Here is a 21,046-nt window from a genome sequence, read left to right as displayed (position 1 = left end):
TAAACTCCACCAAACAAAACGCCATAATTATTTCTCTAGTACCAGGTGGTTATTTGCACTCCTAAGCGCGAAGTTAGAACATGGAGCTTCCCTGCACATATTCCTGCAATGAAGAGCCTCTCCCCTATTGGCTGGTGGCGGCTGGTCCTTTATGGACCTCAGTCTACCCACAGATAGTTCGCACTCACCTGCCCTCGTACTTGCATCCGCTCCAGGGGATGGCCCTGTCTGTCATCTTCCTCCTCCGCCTCCTTAGCCCCGGTATTTCCTCCTGTAGAACTGGGCAGGGAGGCTGAAGGGGGCAAAGCTAGCATTAGTTGGCTCTGCCTATCATTGGCTCTGGCTCCACTTCCTGCCAGCTTCTCTACTTTCCGCCCCACCAGTCCCAGAGTACCCACTGCTGTTGACTTTTTTAAAGGGGCCTCCAGCAGGCAAAGCTGCACATCGCCAGCTCCAGCTCCTGCAGCCTTCCGTGTCTCGCAAGAGTCTGCGCGGGAGGGGGAGTTTCTATGGCAACCAAGCAAACAGGGCTGAGCCTGAACCAAGATCGGGACTTAACAGGGTTTAGCAGCTTCGCGCGACCCTTCGTAATCATAGGTACTGGGCGGTGACATGGGCTAGTAAGAACTCCTGGCAGACTGATTTGAATCTGAATTCTCTGTATGTATGGAGAAAGGCATGGGGAAGGATTGGCCCCCTGGGGGCCACAAGGGAAGAACCTGCCCGGGGTAAATAGCTTGGATGCGTGTCCTGAGAAGGATAAGCCGGAAACAAAGCTGTAAGGGTCCACAAGCATTTGTGTGGACAATGCCCCTTTAATTCCCTGAGCGACATTTTCTGACTTATCAAAAGGGCATAAAGAGAAATTGGTTATGGGTATGCTTCTTCTGTGGATATGATGTTGGAACCGATCCTGAAATGTGGGAGGTTCAAATTCCTGCTCAACTGAAGCTGCTTGCTAAATAATTTGTTTAGCTTCCTGCCTCAGTTTTCCCAACTGTAAAAGTGACATGATCAAAACCTAGCTAAGAGCATTGTTTGTGAAATTGAATGGAAGCATTTTCAAGCACATCTTACAGATAAATTATTAATATTGTGATCCTATGCATGTCTACTCTGAGGTGAGTCCCATTGGGTTCAGTAAGTGGGAATAGGACTGCTGCTCAAGGTTATCTATTGGTTAAAGATTTATTCAGCTAACTGGTCTTTTTAGTGGACTCTGCTTTTATTATATTTTAAATTAATACAAGCATTTAAACTCAGCTTTTACCCAATAGTAATTATAATCCCATAAAATTTATGGCACAAACAAAGCATCCTTATTTTGAAATTAAGAATAAATTTCAAAAGAATGGTCATGCAGTCATAATTATATCTTAATTCCTTCTCAGATATTAATAATGGGATCAATTTCTAACTAGCAGGGTGAGTGGAGAATTTGTATAGTGGATAGGGAGAGAAGCAAGGGTGTCAACAGAGAGAGAGAGAGAGAAAGAGCACCCATTACATTACACAGGATTTAACTAAGGTCATTAACCATGTATATAAATGGTGGACTCTTGGCAACTGAATTAAATATACCATTTTCAGAGACTTCAAAACAAACTGATTTCTTCAAAAGAGATTTCTGCCTGGTACCTGATTCTAAGTGAGTATAAAATACAATAGTTGCCTTGCCCGAGACGTATGAGGGCAACTACTGGGACACAGTATACCAGCTTTGTTAATACATTAAAGACTTTTATCCATCCTACCTGAACGGTGCAGGATGAGTTACAGTATCTAACATTTTTAAGAACTCCAATTTTAGAATATCAAGATAAGAGCCACCTCAACAAGTTTAGCATCTGAACATATTATCCAAATCTATTTTTGGTCTGGCTCATTCTAAGTACAGCTGTGGTACTCTTAAAAACAGTTATTGGCTATTAAAACAAGATCAATTTTGCTACATTAAACACATGTTGTTGGCACTGAATGAGAATGAGAAAATTGTTGAATTTCATTATCCCAATTTACATTACATCTTGGGAGATGGGGATGACAGCATCATGCCTGCAACATGTCATTATTTTTGCTTGCATGACCTGCAGTCATTTCTTTTCATCTTGCTTAACACACACCCCTTATGAAATTTCCATGAGCTACATTACTGCTCTTCCCACTTGTTTGATCATTTTTGTATATTCTCCTGTTGTATATCATTTCCTCATTGTTAGCCACTTTGGTTTGTTTTTGAAGATAAAGTACGATAGGCATTTATTAAAATAGATGAAATAAACCAATACAAGATTTTTTTAAAAAAACTTGCATTTTGTGATGTTTGTTCCTGATAAAGTCCATTTCTCAGTAATCATGCATATATGTTCTTGGCATTTGGATTTTTTTTAATGGTGCTGACGGATGGGAAAAGAAATGCAGACTAATCTAGAAGATTTATAAAAGCTTCCCAATCCATTTATATTAATAGTCCAGAAAATGTAAAAATGCAAAATACTTGTTTTTCCTTATGCGTGATGTTTCAAAATATGATTGGTCTCTTCTCTTCCTCCACCCCCAGCAAAATGGACTCTCTGGGTTTAATTGAAGTGGAGTACATAAAGAATTTGCAAAAACAAGTCTGCTTATTGGAATGTGAGACATCATATCTATATCCTTTAAAATAGAAGCACAGCCATGAAACCACTGAAACATTTTTTCCCTTCCTGTTTTGAAAAACTGTCACTTAGTTATTTCATTTATAAATCAGTACTCTATAAATCAGTATTCTTTTTTCACCTGTTACTTTATTTTATGTCATTTTCTTTATTAAGGAAAGACACAAGTCACGTGTTCTGTTAATAGTATAGCACGTCTCTTCTCTACTTCCTATACTGTAATCTGAACGTGATTTTTGTCTTACATTTGGAGAAATAGGGACTTTTTTTTTGCAAGAGAGCTTTCTATGCTCCTGAGTTAGATTGGTCCATCTAAGCTCAGTATTATATACCAACAGTAATTTTGTTGCGTAGGAATGACCAGTGTCTATTTGTTGGGAGAGGGTAAAAAAAAGACAACTCCCTGGTGGGTTGTACTTTATGTGGCATGTGGGAAGGTGATGTATTTGGATTTTCCACCTCAGGCACTACTGTTTTTTTTATCCAGCCCCAGTGGCAGCTTGTGGCTCAGAGAGGGAAGAGGAATGTTCTGTACTGAGGAATGTTCTCCTCTGAAATCAACAGAGACTAGAGACTGTCTCTGTACAGCATTGAAATATCCCTGCAAAAGATATATGTGCATAGGATGGTCTATTGGTAGTATCATGAAATTAGAACAAAGTATAAAACTGAATAGGACTCAGAAACTGGTGATAATGCAAAATCCCTAATTCTGGAAGGTCCATAACTCAATGGCAGAGCATCTGTTTTGCATGGAGATAGACCCAAGTTCAGTCCCCAGCATCTCCAGGTTGGACTGAGAGAGACTCCAGTCAGTGTAGACAATACTCAGCTAACTGGGCCAAGGGTCTGACTCAGTATAAGGCAAGTTCCTGTCTTCCAATACATACCAAGCGCCCCCCAGGCAGTTGGAATTGGGAAAAAGAGCTTTTAAGTCATAGCTTTGAGAAAAGCTTGAGCCTCTGCCCTTTCATCTTTAGGATTTAACTACTCTGTGAGAGATGTGCATGTTCCCAGGACAAAGAGCCCAGCTGACAGTGTAATCCTATACATGTCTACTCAGAAATAAGTCTCAATGAGTTCCCAAGTAAGTGGGCAACCTAAATTATTCAAAATAAATAGCCACATTTTCCATGACTCTTGATAAATTACATGTGGTATTAACCATATTAAAAAGTGTATACTGGAGGAAGGAAATGCCTACCCCAATTGGTGGCCTTTGTGAAAGGGACCCTGATTTTGCCCCCTTGGTTCCCTATCTAAATGTTTCCAAACACATATGCAAGGATAGCTAGAACAACAGATGTTTCCCTCGGTGGAGGCAAATTGTGAGCAGCTGTGTGTGCTTTTGACTTCAGAGACTCTGAAACCATTTCTCCTAACATGAGTTTATATGAGACAAGAAATATAGCTGTAAGCTTAGCTGGCCCCTGCTTGTTTCACTCACCAACCCCACCTACTGTCACATGGATCACCAGCACTCCCACACAGGCCTGCGCCCAGGCTCAAGTCTGGGCCATAGCCACTGGCACAGCCTCCCTCTGTGCAGCCTCTGCCATCGCCCCTCTCACCAACACTGATGCCCCTCTGCTACTGCCCCTCACTGCCACTGCAGCCATCGTCACCATGGCCCTACCTCGCCTCTAAGCATCACGCTACAGATGAGCGCCTGTGCAGAAGTGCTCACAGATAGTGTGATGCTTAGAAAAATATAATAGGAAGATTACATTTATATACCACCTTTCCTCCGAGGAGCTCAAAATCGAGTACATGGTTCTCCCCTCTCCATTGTATCCTCGCAACAACCCTGTGAGGTAGGTTTGGCTGAGAGACAGTGACTGGTCCAAAGTCACCCAGTAAGCTTCATGGCAGAGTATGGATTCGAACCCTGGTGTCCAAGGTCATAATCCAATACTCTTAACCATTACACAACACTGACTCTTCAAATTACAGTTCTCAGGATTCCTTGGGGGAGTAACCTCTAGCTTTTGGAGACTAGATTATGTTTAGATTGATTTGAGATTTGAGCTTGGGATTTTTTGTGATGTTGAAGTTTTTTATTATGATGTTCTGAATTGTTTTTATGATATACTTGTAATGGAAGCCAGTTGGAGGTCACCTTGTGATGAAACGTAGCATACTAAATAAATAATAAATTCCCGTCTGCTCTTCCCTCTTTCCATACATGTATATTATGCTGCTTTTTTCCTGCTTCTTTCCTGTTGTGTGTATATATATATTCACAAGTGTCTTCCGCAACTAGGGGCACCTATCACCAGCTTTGGTTAGTATAGCAGCCACACCCATTCCTGGGCACAGCTAGTGTACCTACACTAACCTTAAGACTGGATTATTGTAACATTCCCTGTGTGGGGCTGGGCTTAAAGCTATTTCAGAAGTTGTACCTACTGTAGAGTGCAATGGCTAGACTGCTGACTAAGGTGGTCTACTGCAACCAGATTTCAACAACACTGAAGGAGTGGCACTGTTTGCCAGTGTGCTATGGAGCCAAATTAAGGTTTTGTTGATTTATAAAGCCCTATGCAACTCAGAGCCTGGATATCAGAAGGAACGCCTGTTCCTGTATAGGTCTGCCTGTTTGCTTCTCACTGGAGGAGTTCTCCTGATTGTGTCATTATTAGTTGAGGAACATTTTGCAGCAACCCAAGGGAGGGCTTTTTCTGTGGTGGCACCTGCTCTGTGGAACTTCCTACCCCCTGAAATAAGGTAAGTGCCAACTGTGATGAGTTTTTGGCACGTGCTTGACCAAGCAGTTTACTAAGGCATTTGCTGTCCATTAATTCCCAGCTTAGAATAATATATATTGTTTTACTGTATTTGCTTGTATTTTGTGAACCACTCTGGTATTACTGAAGAGTGGTATATAAATATTAAAATTAACACTGCACTGCACAACATAGGAAACAGACCTTTAGTGCTGTGGTGCCTACCCTTTCGAATTCCCTCCCCTTAAATATTAGACAGGCATCATCTCCATTGTCTTTTCCTCGCCTACTGAAGATCTTCCTCTTTCAACAAGCCTCTTAGTCTATATCTGTTGGAATTCCTTTTTAATATGTTTTTAAAGCTTTTTTTAAAGATGTTTTTAAGGATGTCTTGCTTTAATGTGTTTTTAAAGATGTTGTAATATGTTTTAAAGCCGGTTTTTTAGAAGCTTTAGAATGTTTTAGTGTTATGTTTGCCACCCTGGGCTCCTTCTGGGAGGAAGGGTGGGATATAAATTTAATAAATAATAACTAGGGCCATGCTATGAGCTCCAGTAAAGGTCTGGATTTACACCATATCGATTCTTAGAAATATGGAAGTAGATCCAAATAAGTCCAAGCTTTGCGGGCCTTGGCTTCCTTATTTGGGGCCTTGGAATAATTTATGTGCTTTTTCCTAATTATTTTATTATTAAACAACCACAGAATAACTTTTTGTCAGATAGAACTGGGTTTGGGTGATGTGTGGGTCAACAGCAACAATGGAAAAGGCAACAGGGTAATTACTACTCTTCAGTCTGCCCCAGCAATAGAGCCACTTTGGGCATTTTTCTTTAATGGAAAAACAGGGTAACAAATAATAAAAGTGATTTGTGCATGGAAACATCTGTATCTCAAAAGACTCCTGTGAAGGGAATAAACATCCCATCCAGTAGAGAGCTTGTGTACTTGGTACAGACACGAGTGAGGAGGATTTCAACAGTACTAACAGCAAAATGGCAGTGTAAGGAGGCCTCTTTATGAAGGCCAACACAGCATGAAATTAGGCCCCATCTGCACTGTACATTTAAAGCAGTATTATGCCATTTTAAACAGTCATGGCTTCTCCCAACCAGTCCCGGGAACTGTAGTTTGTAAAGTCCTGAGAGTTGTTACGAGACCTTTATTACCCTCATAGAGCTATAATTCTCTGAGTGAAAGGGTTAACAGTTAATCCCTCTTCCCAGTGAACTGCAAGAATCTCATATATATCACTGTAAGTACCCTAGATGATTTCTCTGGGGCACATAACAGGCCTGGAATACACTAGCAAGAACAAGAGAAACATATACAGTTGTGTGTAACCTTAAAGCAGAGGGAGGAAAATGTTTTCAGCCCAATGGCCACATTGCCTATAGCCAACCTTCAGAGGATCGCCCACCAGTGGTGGACGGGGTCAGAGGCAAAAAGTGGGTGGAACAGATGGGAAAAGCCAGTCACACAAGAGTCAGCACACACGCACACACACACTAAACTCTACACCTCTCTATCCATGCAAGCAAGAGGCATTCAAGGACATACTCCAGCCAGGTAAAAGTCGTTGAAGAGGGCACACAGCAGGCCAGTGAGATGTGTAGCCTGCACAAGGGGCATAGTCTAGGGTGGGTGTGGGAAACCATTGGCCCTCCAGATGTTGCTGAACTATACCTCCCATAATCCCTGACAATTGACCATGCTTACTGGAGCTGATGGCAGCAACATCTGGAGGGCTAAAGGGTCCCCACACCTAGCCTAAGGGAGAGTACCAAAGGTCAGATAGACAGGGCTAAAGGTCCACACTCAACCCCCGGCCCTGAGATTTTGCAGCCCTACCTTAAAGACTAACAAATTTATTATTGCATAAGCTTTTGTGAACCACAGTCCATTTCATTAGATACACTGAATGAGGTGGACAGTGGTCCACAACAGCTTATGCCATAATCAAGTTGTTACTTTTTATGGTACCACAAGACTCTTTGTTGTTTTTGCTACAACAGACTAATATGGAAAATGTTGAAGACTAACAGATTTACTTATGTCATGAACTGTCATAAACTAAAGTTAACTTCATCATATACATGAAGTGCTATTGTCAGTAGATATATATATAAATGGGTATACAATATGTATCTGCCCTCTGAGACTAGCACTTCATGTATCTGCTGAAGTAAACTCTAGGCAGCAAAAGCTTTTATCACAAATAAATCTGTTAACGATTCTAGAGTCTAGGCACGAAAGCAGTTTCCTAATTTGGATACCCAGGAGAATACCAGTCAGGATACCTACAAGTCATTCTATGCAGTTATAACACTTTTTGTTGACTTATTCTAAGCCACATATAAATAAACATGTATGCCATGATACCCAGCTCTCCTTTCACGTAGGGTTATAGGCCTGAACTAGTTGTAAACTATTCGAAGAACATGTTTATGTGACAGTGAGTGGAATGGGAGAAATGCTTCAACTTCCCATTGGACTCAGAGCTTATCTTTGTCTGGATTGTGTCCACTTCCCATCTAACCCCCCCCCAATTTCTTAAAATCTGAATGGAAAAGAAGTTATACACTAGTGGTGAGGTGAACCTATTAGCACTGCAGAAATTAGTAGAGGGTATCTTAAGAGAATAGCAAATTCGCAGACAGTTCAGGATTGATAATGGGAATATGAAATGACCTTCCAAGACCTCAAACAAATGTTCCTTAATTATCCATTATAAACTAGAGAGAAAGCTAAAGAGGCTACAAGTATCCAACCCAAAGTTACCAGAGACGCTGAAAAAATATTGCAAAAAATAAAGGTAACTTCCCTTATTTGGTTCTCTCTCACACTTTAATTCTATTTCTAAACAACTGTTAATTCATTAATCAGGACTCAAAGGGCCAATCTACAAGCCTGTGCAGCCATACCAGGGCCTTCCTATAGAAGGTCCTTGTGTCCTCAGAAAAGCTACTTCTGTAGGCTTAGAGACCCTCCAGTGTCACATGCATAGCTGAAAGTAAAATTATCAGGGAAGTCTCTATGCATGTACAAACAGATGTACTTTATGCATGCCTCAACACTCTTTAGATATCAGTTTTCACTCCATTTAACTATAGACCTTAATGAGTTTTGATGCATGCTTGCACGTGGTTTAGATTGTTTTTATCATACTTTGGACACATAATGAGAAGACATGATTCATTAGAAAATATAATAATGCTGGGAAAAACAGAAGGGAGTAGAAAAAGAGGAAGGCCAAACAAGAGATGGATTGATTCCATAAAGGAAGCCACAGGCCTGAACTTGCAAGATCTGAACAGGGTGGTTCATGACAGATGTTCTTGGAGGTCACTGATTCATAGGGTCGCCATAAGTCATAGTCGACTTGAAGACACATAACAACAAACAATTACATATTTTAAAATTGTTTGTTGTAGCCCACTCTGGGATCTCTGGGTGAAGGGTGGGTAATAAATTCTAACAATAACAATAATAAATAATTTGTTTCATAGAAATCCACCCTATTACTCAGAGTAAACCTGACTGTCTAGATACAACCTGTCTTCCAATTAAGCCTTCTAAATATTCCTACCTTTTATTAGTTTGATGAGACAGTATCACTGGTTCTTAGGAATAAAAAGCTGAATACATCACTTTAGCTGTGAGCTAGATGGAGAAACTATCAACTAATGGCAGCCAGAAATTACATAAATTAAGCTGAAATCCTCACTTGTTGGAGTAGATACTGCACTAGTTTCACTGCAGTCAACTTGCTCGACTTAATATCTAAAATATTTTGAGCATGTCAAGCCTGGTTTATATTACCAATTGTCTACTGAAGTGTTCTCTTATTCTTTCAGAGAACCACTATGCATAAAAATAGGGATCTTTTCCCCAATGGGCTTTTTACTTTTTCTATATAGATCTACTTCCAGCATCTTTGCCTCAGTCCAGACAGAGCAATGCACATGCAGAAGCCTGTTGGATTGCGAGTCACAGTCACAAAGGGTGCTGAAAGCAGGGCTAGATCTTTGCATCCAGCACATGAGACTATGTATGCACTTGCAGATACTGTGTGCAGCAGCAAATGATACCCAACCTTATTCTTGATTTTTTTGTGTGTGTGCTGATTTGGCTTCAGCATTTATCTTTCACCCCAAATGAGTTGTATTGGCATGATATTAATCTATAGTATATATTTTAAAGGAACTGGAGACTGCAATAAACACAGCCGAAATACAAACTGCACAGAAAGAAAACAGCACCAACATGGTTGAAGCTGAAACTCATGCAATGTACAGACATCTTCAAACACTGTCAGGTAATAAAGAACTGTTCCGTCAGTCATTCTTAAAGTCAAGATACATTCATTAACATGAACTAGTTTGTCTTCCTGCACACCTTAATGTGGTGAGGGGGTTTGAGAGTGCTGAAGAAGCTGACAGCAATGCTGTCAAGAGGTTAGACCAAGATGCTAGACTCCTAGCAGGGGCACCCAAGGCGGAATGGTCAAAGCTGAGACACCAGACTAAGATGCATCCAAACTCAGAGGAAGGCAATGGTAAACCACTTCTGAATACCTCTTACCATGAAAACCCTATGAACAGAGTATCCAAAATGCAACACGAGATAGTGCTGGAAGATGAGACCCCCAGGTCAGAAGGCACTCGCTGAGCTAATGGGGAAGAACAAAGGACAAGTACGAGTAGCACTGTGACTAATGACACCACTGGGTCAAAGCCCAATGGAAGCCCAGAGGCTGATGCGCACAGCTGCGAAAGGAGAGTCCGGAGTTGTACAACATACACAATAGGAACATGGAATGTGAGAAGCATGAACCAGGGAAAGTTAGAAATTGTCAAGCAAGAAATGGAACCTATCAACATTACAATACTTGGCATGAGTGAATTAAAATGGATGGGAATGGGACATTTTCAATCAAGGAACTACAAAATATTTTATGAGGAAATGAGAAATTAAGAAGAAACGGGGTTGCTTTAATAGTGAGAAGTGATGAAGCAAAAACAATTAAGAGCTATAACATAAGGTCTGAGTGAGTTATATCACTGAGATTAAATGGGAAACCTATTAACAAAACCATCATCCAAGTCTATGCTCCAATGGCAAACGCAGAAGAAGAGGAATTGGAGAGATTTTATGCAGAAATACAGGAAGAAATTGATCACACACCATAACAAGATGTGCTGATAATCATGGGGACTGGAATGCAAAAGCAGGAAACAGAGAAGAATTAGGAATTGTGGGGAAAAGGGGCTTAGGAGATAGAAATGAAGCAGGGGAAAGACTTATTGAATTCTTTGAAGCCAATAATTTGTTTCTCGCAAACACATTTTTTGAGCAACCCAAAAGACGACTGTACATATAGACATTGCCAAATGGTCAATATCGGAATCAAATTGATTATAGAATTGGTAGCAGAAGATGGAGAAGTCCCATGCTTTCTTCAAAAACAAGAGCAGGAGCAGACTGGTACAGGGCATGAACTGGTCATATTGAATATCAGAGTAAAGCTAAAGAAGAAGAACAAAGCAATCCTAATCCCAAAATACAATTTAAATAACATCCCAGAAGAATATAAAGATCAAATAAGGAACAGATTTGAGGCTTTAAACTTAGTTGACAGAGAACCAGAAGAACTATGGAGTGAAGTCAGAGACATTATCAGAGAAAAATGCAAAAAGACAATACCTCTAGTTAAAAAGTGAGAAGGACCTCAATGGATGATTGAGAAAACTCTTAAAATGGTTAAAGAAAGAAGGAAAACAAAAGCGAAAGGAAATAGAAACACGGTTAGAACCCTAAATTCAACAATACAGCAACTAGTACATAGTGACAAAGAGAACTATTACAATAGTTATTATATAGAAATAGAAGAGGACAACAAAAAGGGAAGAACAAGAGTCCTATTCCAAAAGATTAGAGAAATGAAAGGGAAATTTAAACCAAGGGTAGGGATGTTGAATAATCAACAGGGGAACACACTGACTCACTGAGATGAAATAAAAGGAAAATGGAAGCAGTACACTTGAAGAACTCTGTAAGAGAGATGCAAGGATGACAGATTCATTCAGAGGAACCGTATGATGAAGAACCAGAAATTTTAGAATGTGAGGTGAAAGCTGCTCTTAAAATACTTGGAAAAAACAAATCACCAGGAACAGATGGCATACCAATACAGTAGCTACAGGTTGCTGAGACCGAATCTGTCCAAACATTTGACAAAAAATTATCAACAAATATGGAAAACTAAACAATGGCCCACAGACTGGAAGCGTTCAATATTCATTCGAATTCCAAAGAAAGGGAATCCCAGGGAATGCAGTAATTATCGAACCATTCCCTTAATATCCCATGCAAGTAAAGTAATGCTCAAGATTCTACAACAAAGACTCTTACCATATACGGAGCGAGAAATGTCAGACGTCCAAGCTGGATTTAGAAATGGAAGAGGCACCAGAGATCATATTGTAAATATACGTTGGATAATGGAATGGACCAAGGAATTTCAGAAGGAAATCACACTGTGCTTTATAGATTACAGCAAAGCCTTTGATTATGTAGATCATGAAAAACTATGGAATGCTTTAAAAGAAATGGGGGTGCCACAGCATCTGATTGTCCTTATGTGCAACCTATGCTCTGGACAAGAGGCTACTGTAAGGACAGAATACGGAGAAACCGATTGGCTCCCCATAAGAAAGGGTGTGAGACAGGGGTGTATTTTATCACCCTACTTGTATTATCTATATGCAGAACATATCATACGGAAAGTGGGATTGGGCCAAGAGGAAGGAGGTGTGAAAACTGGAGAGAGAAATATCAATAATTTAAGATATGCAGATGATACCATACTACTAGCAAAAACCAGTAATTATTTGAAACGAATGCTGATGAAAGTTAAAGAGGAAAGCACAAAAGCAGGAGCACAGCTGAACATCAAGAAGACTAAAGTAATGACAACAGAAGATTTATGTAACTTTACAGTTGACAATGAGGACATTGAACTTGTCAAGGATTATACCTTGGCACAGTCGTTAACCAAAATGGAGACAATAGTCAAGTAATCAGAAGAAGGCTAGGACTGGGGAGGGCAGCTATGAGAGAACTAGAAAAGGTCCTCAAATGCAAAGATGTATCACTGAACACTAAAGTCAGGATCATTCAGACCATGGTATTCCCAATCGCTATGTATGGATGTGAAAGTTGGACAGAGAAAAAAGCAGATAAGAGAAAAATCCACTTATTTGACATGTGGTGTTGGAGGACAGCTTTGCACATACCAGAGACTGCAAAAAAGACAAATTGGGTGTTAGAACAAATTAAACCAGAATTATCACTAGAAGCTAAAATGATGACACTGAGGTTATCATACTTTGGACACATAACGAGAAGACATGATTCACTAGAAAAAACAATAATGCTGGGGAAAGCAGAAGGGAGTAGAAACGGAGGAAGGCCAAACGAGAGGGATTGATTCCATAAAGGAAGCCACAGATCTTAATTTACAAGACCTGAACTTACAGGGTGGTTCACGACAGATGCTATTGAAGGTCGCTTATTCATAGGGTTGCCCTAAGTCATAATCGACTTGAAGGCACATAATAACAAAGGATATCTCTGACAGAAGAGACTAATACATAAGAAACTTGCTGCTTCCCCACCACTACATCCAGCTGTACCCATTATGTGTCAACAATAAGAGAATGCTGGATAAATACATCATTCAGTTCATCCAGCACAAGCACTATCCATAACTTTGTATATCATAATCTTATTGGAGGGTTTGCAATTCCATGCAAAGATACGGCTTGTACACGGCTTAGAGGTTCTATTTACAATCAAGCCGTATATACATTTTGTTAAATAAATACCCAAATGTGAAGCATTCAGGTGACTTATGCATAAGCATACTGAGAAAGAGCCTAGCATGAACAGTGTAAGACATGTATCAACAGTCTTCTGCCAACATAACACTTGCTGGATTAGAAACGACCACATGTTGGGTGTGCATTGGAATATACATCTTGAGACCAGATGCTGCCTGTCTATGCTGTATTATCTTCCAACGCACTGTGCTGCAACCTTTTCCCCCACAAATTTGTGCCTGGATCAAGGCAGAATTTTTTGTTTCTTACAACGGTTTTCCCTGGTACCTAGCTCCACAGTGAGTTTCTAGAATGTGATTTCCTGGCAAAATTTACCATTGCCCTCAATACCTTTTATAACGAACCTGAGATGTGCATGTGTGTTATGATTTGATGTTTTCCCAGGTCACTGGTACCCAAATTCAAAGACATAGCTAGTGCCAGCACAGCCAGCTGCATTACTGTAGGTAACCCAACACTAATTGTCCAAGGCTCACTTGAAAGACTTAGAGAAGGAAACAGATTCCAGATCGTCCAGGTTTCAGAGTTCCTTGCTATCTTTCAGGATCTGAGGATACAGAAAAGCTAACATATATCTCTGTAAGATTTTCTGTGTAGGGATTAGCATAATTGTGTATCACTTCCTGGTTAGCAAGCTGTAACCTTCTTGCTGGGCTACTTTAGTTACAGCAACTTAAAATATTGCTCATTCTGAAATTATACTTAAGCAGTGGATTGGGCTTGCACCTCAGTCTCTCAAAACCCAACCCTAAACATGCTTTATTTCAAAATAAGCCCTACTTAGTTCAAGGGGGCATCTTTCCTACTAAGCATGGTTATTAGAACTGCAACCTTAGAAACATCTGGATGCCTTTTAAAATACGTATATATCAATTGAGTAGTCATCTGAGCAAAGAAACTGAAATCTCCTGAAAGATAGTAAAGACCTTAAGTGCTGGAGTGAACCTGATAATTTCCTGCAGATGCAAATATTAAAGAAAAGCTGGTATTAATGGAGAATGTTACAAAGCTGAAGAAACTGGCTGACATCTCTGCTCAGGATGTTTCATGGAAGGAAGAGGAACTGCTAAAAATTCAGAGAGAAATACAGCAGACTGTAAATTCAGTGAAGGAAAAAGAATATGATGTCCATCTTTTAGAATCTCAGGTAAACTATTCCAACCATATCAAATCAATCTTTCAAAAATGTTTTTTATAACAATTGCTGCCATATTTAGCTGATTATCTAAGAGACACAACACCGGACCAAACTTTTATTGGCGGGAAAAATGTAAATAAATGCAGGTTTCTGATTAATAGGTAGCTTGTTAAATGGGTTAACAAAATACCTTTATTGTTCAATCCACAACCAGACTAAGTTGAAATGCTTGATTTAAACCTGTTTCAGCTAATCTGAATGACATCTCTGAACAGGAGAGGAATACATTCCATTTTCTTAATCACAAACTCAAACACAAAGGGTGGCATCCAATGTTGTCTATCTACTTGTGCAACAGAAATCTGCTTGTGCTACAGGATTTCCAGATTCTTTCCTCCCCCCTGCAGTCCCTTGCTTCCCCAACCCTCTGGAGCAGATTTGGTGGATGTGCAGGTGGGCCCCATTGCAGAGCAGACCCCTGTTCACACAATGTTGGATCTCAATCTGTTCTGAAAACTTTATTCACTTCATGGCCTTTTCCACACAAACCACACACATACACCTTAGATTTCTAAAAGCCAATTCTTTTAAGCTCCCTTGGTTCCAACTAATGGTCTCTGGAAACTTTAACTCTGTGAAAGGTTTTCAGTCTCTATGAAACCACAGCTTCCATGGTTATTTGGAGAAAACTGGTTTGTGCTCATTCCAAGGCATGTTAGCATTACTCAGAGCTAAGTTTGACAGTGTTAAAATGAGACTTGCTTCCAAGTAAACCTTAAATTTGTATAATAAGTATGCCTACACCATCCCTGTTCCAGCTTCAGTAATGCAATATCCAGTCCTCAAGTAGTTCTGGTGCAGTAGGAAAACAGCATGCTGATATTTGCATCTTTAAAAAATGTGAATAGAGTTACTTGGACATGCCAGCATAGGTTTTGCACTGAAACTCACAGCCAACAAGGAAATTAAAAACAGAATCCAAGTAAAAGTTATTGAAATGTTGATGCAGTGTGGAGGGAAGGGCTGGTTATGCTGGTTTTTCATTTATACATACAAAAAACGCTAATGCTAGATGAGCACTGCAGTGTTGTAGTAGCAGACCCACATCCTCATTGCTTTTATTTCAAATGCTCAAATTTATTGCAAGCATCAAAGGGACATGTATGTACCATCATTAATGGCACATTACATACAATTTGCCAATAGGTGTCCAGGATACTTGCACTGGATCATCATAGCTAAACCACCTTTCAAATGTGTTGCTGGTGCAGATAAAGATGTAACTCCCTTTTGCCCGGCCAAGACACACTCAATGAGTCTTTTGATGTGTACAGAGATGTGCATCCACACCCAGGGCCACAAATGGTTGCCTCTGACTCCTGCAGGATTATGGCTAGACAATAGAGAATTGCATGTTCCCAAGGTAAAAAAAAAAAAAATCCAGTGCTAAGAAAACACAGTATTCCCAATAACCAATGTGCCACCTGGTAGGCAGCCATTTCAACTCTGTATAACAAATGGGTAACATCTGTGCATTTTTTGCACTATAAACTAATCACTAGAAAGTCTCTGTATTTGACCGTCTCACTAGAAGCAGCATTAAATTATACTTATTGAAACAGTAACAAAACATGTGGGCAGAGAATGTTTAGCATTCACTTTAATAGTATGTTTTATTCAGCTTCAGCCGCAGATTCAGCAGCACCAAGGTATGGAACGAAAGCTTGCAGAAAGCAGATCAGAATGCATACGGCTGCAGGCATTACTTCATCAGCTAGAAGAGAAATTACTTACCAGCTCTCAGTCCACACAACAGCATATTGCTAAAGAACTTAGGTAGGAAGACATGAATTGCCAGAATTTTTAATACTTTGAGCATCTACTGTTCCTACTTAGTGACCAATGACTTGTGTATAAAAATGTGCACTACAATTGCTTATAACAGTAAGGTTTGGGGAGGTGAACCACTCTTTAGAACTTTTGAATACTAAGATGCTGGAGATCTAGTACACGATGGGCTGACTTTTTGCTAAAGTTCATTATCATCCATAGCTACGAACGGCTAATAGCTTTTGTTTAGTACATGATTACAGGTCTAAAAGTTAAAGGTAAAGGTGTCCCCGCACTTGTAGTGCGAGTCGTTTCCGACTCTTAGGGTGACGTCTTGTGATGTTTACTAGGCAGACCATATATATGGAGTGGGATTGCCAGTTCCTTCCCCGGCCTTTCTTTACCCCCCAGCATATGCCAGGTACTCATTTTACCAACCACGGATGGATGGAAGGCTGAGTGTACCTCGACCCTTTTTACCAGAGATTCGACTTCCTCCTTCCATTGGAATCGAATTCTGGCCGTGAGCAGAGCTTCGGCTGCGTTACCGCCGCTTACCACTCTGCGCCACGGAGGATCTTACTTACAGGTCTAGTGTGCATAAAATACTCACACAATTCCTCTGATTTTTCTTCATCAAAGGTAACATAAGATTGTCATATACTTTTTTAAAAAATGTATATTTTGAATACCCATATAAGTTGACAGACATTTAGCATTATTTACATCTAGTGAGGAGACTGAAAAATTAAGGCAAATCCTCAAGGAAAAAGAGCTTTCAGCTGATGAGGACAAATATGTACGTGACAAGATGGCAGAAGACTGTGGACATCTGACAAGGGAAAATGGCCTTTTACAAGCTCAAGTCCTAGAAGCTACCAGGCAGCTAAGCAAAGTATGTATCTGGTATTCAGCATGTTGGTTCTTTAACTTCAATTTCCATCTAGAAAAAGATTTGAAAAGATTACAGATGAAATCATGTATATTACGTTTTTTGTGCTAATCGTTGGTTGAAAAATGCATGCATAGATCTAAAACCAAACATAATAAATTTGAATTATTTTGCTAGAATGCTTCAGCTACAAAGGCAGGCAAAGACAGCAGCTCATTGAACAGGAAGCACACGTCTCAGGGCCAGCGCAGACCATCACCGGAATTCTGCTATGGACCAAGGCTGGCATAGTAGCAACATTCCCTTAATATACATCTTATGGCCAAGGTGGAAACAGCAGTACAACTTTATGTAATCTCCTAAAGTAAAGAGCAGGTTGACTAGAACACAACTTGGCAACTAATTTATGCTTCTGCAACTGCTACTGACAGGGCTACTACTTCCACAGCAGCAGATATGTCATAAAACAGCTAATATACAAAGCAGTTGCACTGTAGTAGTCCCCTTGAATGCAAAGTATGTATATCAATAGAAGAGTGAATTTCTACTGTGGAATGCCAGCATCAGGGCATGTGTGTGCCCAGACTAGTAAGTACTAAAAGCAGATAGCATTTCCAAATAAAAAATGGCAGCATATTCTTCCTGTCACAGGAACCTATCCAAGATGGAAGAATAATAGGCAAGAGCCATGAATTTTCATACTTTCTAGAAATTGTCACTATGTCTAGACAACATTTCACTTCAGGCTCTGAAAGACCAATGCAGTGCACCTGTCCTCTCTAAGCTACCCAGCATGTATGCACACTTTGTGATGCTGAACCAATATTTGGCCAGATAGATAGAAGAAATGGCAAAAAGTAGCATAGAAACAGGAAGAATGGATAAAACCCTGTACTGTACATCAACATGGCATTTTCAAGTACTGTTTTCTGGAGCTCTGGTTTCACAGGAACATAGAATGCTACCTTCTACAGATTTCAAATCATTGGTCCATCTGGGACTCTCCAGGGTTTTTGGACAAGGGTCTTTCCTCGGCCCTACCTGTAGATTGAATCTGGGGCATTTTGTATGCAAACCATGTACTCTTTCCAGTGAGCTATGGTACTTCCCTGAAAACATGAAACTATAACAAGGAACACCTGCAAGGATATGTCCCACTTCTTCACATTGTACACATTCATACATGCAAGCAATTTGCTACTCATTTATTGTCTGAAGCTTGCAGCAATTGCCCTGAAGTGAGCAGCAGCAAACTGCAGCTGTATAGTGCACAGCATGCTCCATGACAAAATGGAACCCCTGACACTAATGTAAGGCATTATACCTCTACAAGGGTCTATCCAGCCTTACAGTGCTGGTAGCTCCTTTTGAGACTGGAGCACTGGTGGAAACTTGCAGTCCTCCAGATGCTGCTGGACTCCAAATCCCATCACTCCCAGCCAGCATGGCCAATGCTTAGGGATGATGGAGTTATAGCAATATATTTCTGCACTCAGCCCGTGAAGCTGGTCTATATTCACTACAACTATGTGATTGCATGCACAGTGCACTCTTAGGTGTACAAAATCAGTACATAGATCTTTGAGATAGGAGACAGAACAAGAATGCATCATGTTTACTGAAGCAATTGTGTGAGGTGGGGGAGAAATAGCAGCAGCATAGGCAAGGGGACATGTACCACATTCCTCATGGATTATCTACATGACTGGTTTTGCTGATGTACAGTCTAACTCATATAAATGCTGCAGGAGAAACAGCTGAGAGAAGAGGAGAGTACTTCCCATTCAAGAAGAGCGTCTGAGCTAGTATCAAGGAAAGAGAAAGAACAGCAACTTGAGATGGAGCTCACCTACTTGAAGACACTATTACAGAACGAAAGACAGAGAGTTCTTAAGGTCCAGGAGCAGGTCACTGCACTCTTATATCTTTGAAAGCAACTGCATTGGTATAATGTAAAGAATGCTGCAATAGAGCACTTAAGACATTTCTGAAGGTGAAAATAAAGACCTTGCCTGTCAAGTTGATATGTTTGTTGTTATGTGCCTTCAAGTCGATTATGACTTATGGCAACCCTATGAATTAGCAACCTCCAATAGTATCTGTCATGAGCCACCCTGTTCAGATCTTGTAAGTTCAGGTCTGTGGCTTCCTTTATGGAATCAATCCATCTCTTGTTTGGACTTCCTCTTTTTCTACTCCATACTGTTTTTCCCAGCATTATTGTCTTTTCTAGTGAATCTTGTCTTCTCATTATGTGTCCAAAGTATGATAACCTCAGTGTTAACTTCTAGTGATAATTCTGGTTTAATTTGTTCTAACACCCAATTATTGGTCTTCTTTACGGTCCGTGGTATGCGTAAAGCTCTCCTCCAACACCACATTTCAAATGAGTGGATTTTTCTGCTTTTTTCACAGTCCAACATTCACATCCATACATAGATTGGGAATACCATGGTCTGAATGATCCTAACTCTAGTGTTCAGTGATACATCCTTGCATTTGAGGACCTTTTCTAGTTCTCTCATAGCTGCCCTCCCCTTCTGATTACTTGACTATTGTCTCCATTTTGGTTAACGACTGTGCCAAGGTATTGATAATCCTTGACAAGTTCAATGTCCTCATTGTCAACTTTAAAGTTACATAAATCTTCTGTTGTCATTGCTTTAGTCTTCTTTTGACGTTCAGCTGTGCTCCTGCTTTTGTGCTTTCCTCTTTAACTTTCATCAGCATTCGTTTCAAATAATTACTGGTTTCTACTAGTAGTATGGTATCATCTGCATATCTTAAATTATGGATATTTCTCCCTCCAATTTTCACACCTCCTTCCTCTTGGTCCAATTCCACTTTCTGTATGATATGTTCTGCGTATAGATCAAACAAGTAGGGTGATAAAATACACCCCTGTTCCACACCCTTTCCGATGGGGAACCAATTGGTTTCTCCGTATTCTGTCCTTACAGTAGCCTGTTGTCCAGAGTATAGGTTGCGCATCAAGACAGTGAAAATGCAAAGTGGCTAGCATCCAAACCAGGAAAAAAGAGGGGCAGAAACCAAGATGCTAGAAAAGTAGAAATTTATTGTTTGTAAAAACCCAACGCATTTCAGCCTGTTGATTTTCAGACCTTCGTCAGGGGCTATAAATAAATGAAACAGCAGGGACAAATTACTTACATAAACATGCCAAATCATACATAAGAAATCCATAAATCAATCTGAGACTTGCATTATAGGCTGGTGAGAAGTTCAAATGAGCAGACCGCTTATGACAATATAAACGCCTCAAAGAATAGGACATGGGCATGTGTATATTTACAAGCAACCAGAAATGAGATGTAGGTGAAATCACTTAAACGTTCTTCTTATGGTTAAATAACAAACACCTGATAATGGAAAACAAGTAAGGGACCATGGATATTATCTGGATTTCATAATAGAGGAAGGAATTTGAGTTCCTCATTTAAACCACTAGGGGTCATCATTTTCAAATTCAATATCCATGATATCTCTCTCCTAAGTAAAATGTCGATGTTTTCCCCACGTATTTTCTCTAAAACCCAAAACTTAAGCTTGGCAATAGAATAATGGCAACTATTGAAATGATCCACCAAGGGGACTCCAGCCCTCTTGTTTCTAATATTGCTGAGGTGTTCTCCTATGCGTTTTTTAACAATTCTAGAGGTCAGCAGCCCTGTGGACATTGTGCCTTTTGTAGGTTTACTTGTAAAATGACGGAGTTTATCAACCCTATCAATCAAAAAAGTACACTTTGAACCATTTCTCAACATGTAATACTGCCAGAGTCATTTATGTAATTCAGTGTGGATGTTTGAAGTTGTATGTTAGACAGACCTCTAGAATATCAATATCATAGAATATCAATATCTAGCAATATCAGGAAC

At 40.0% G+C, this 21,046-nt stretch overlaps 1 protein-coding gene across 4 annotated transcripts in view; it reads left to right on the top strand.

Annotated features, from left to right (window-relative positions):
• The first annotated feature begins 287 nt into the window (after positions 1–287).
• Positions 288–21,046, top strand: part of LOC133372894 (trichohyalin-like) — a 34,011-nt gene continuing 13,252 nt past the window's right edge. The window contains exons 1-9 of one of the 4 annotated variants that reach the window (XM_061602045.1): positions 288–597; positions 1,591–1,648; positions 2,561–2,650; positions 8,120–8,198; positions 9,587–9,701; positions 14,250–14,434; positions 16,107–16,261; positions 16,988–17,150; positions 18,896–19,042. In XM_061602045.1, coding sequence (XP_061458029.1) covers positions 510–597; positions 1,591–1,648; positions 2,561–2,650; positions 8,120–8,198; positions 9,587–9,701; positions 14,250–14,434; positions 16,107–16,261; positions 16,988–17,150; positions 18,896–19,042 — 1,080 coding nt within the window. In that variant the 5' untranslated portion in view covers positions 288–509. Of the gene's footprint in view, positions 598–762; positions 1,122–1,590; positions 1,649–2,560; positions 2,651–8,119; positions 8,199–9,586; positions 9,702–14,249; positions 14,435–16,106; positions 16,262–16,987; positions 17,151–18,895; positions 19,055–21,046 lie in introns of those variants that run through there. The other 3 variants (XM_061602035.1, XM_061602065.1, XM_061602056.1) reach the window with 3 other exon arrangements.

Source organism: Rhineura floridana, chromosome 1 (genome assembly GCF_030035675.1).
Source record: "Rhineura floridana isolate rRhiFlo1 chromosome 1, rRhiFlo1.hap2, whole genome shotgun sequence".
NCBI lineage: Eukaryota > Metazoa > Chordata > Lepidosauria > Squamata > Rhineuridae > Rhineura > Rhineura floridana.
The sequence above is the reverse complement of the archived record's forward strand: the minus strand, read 5'-3'. Positions and strand labels throughout refer to the sequence as shown.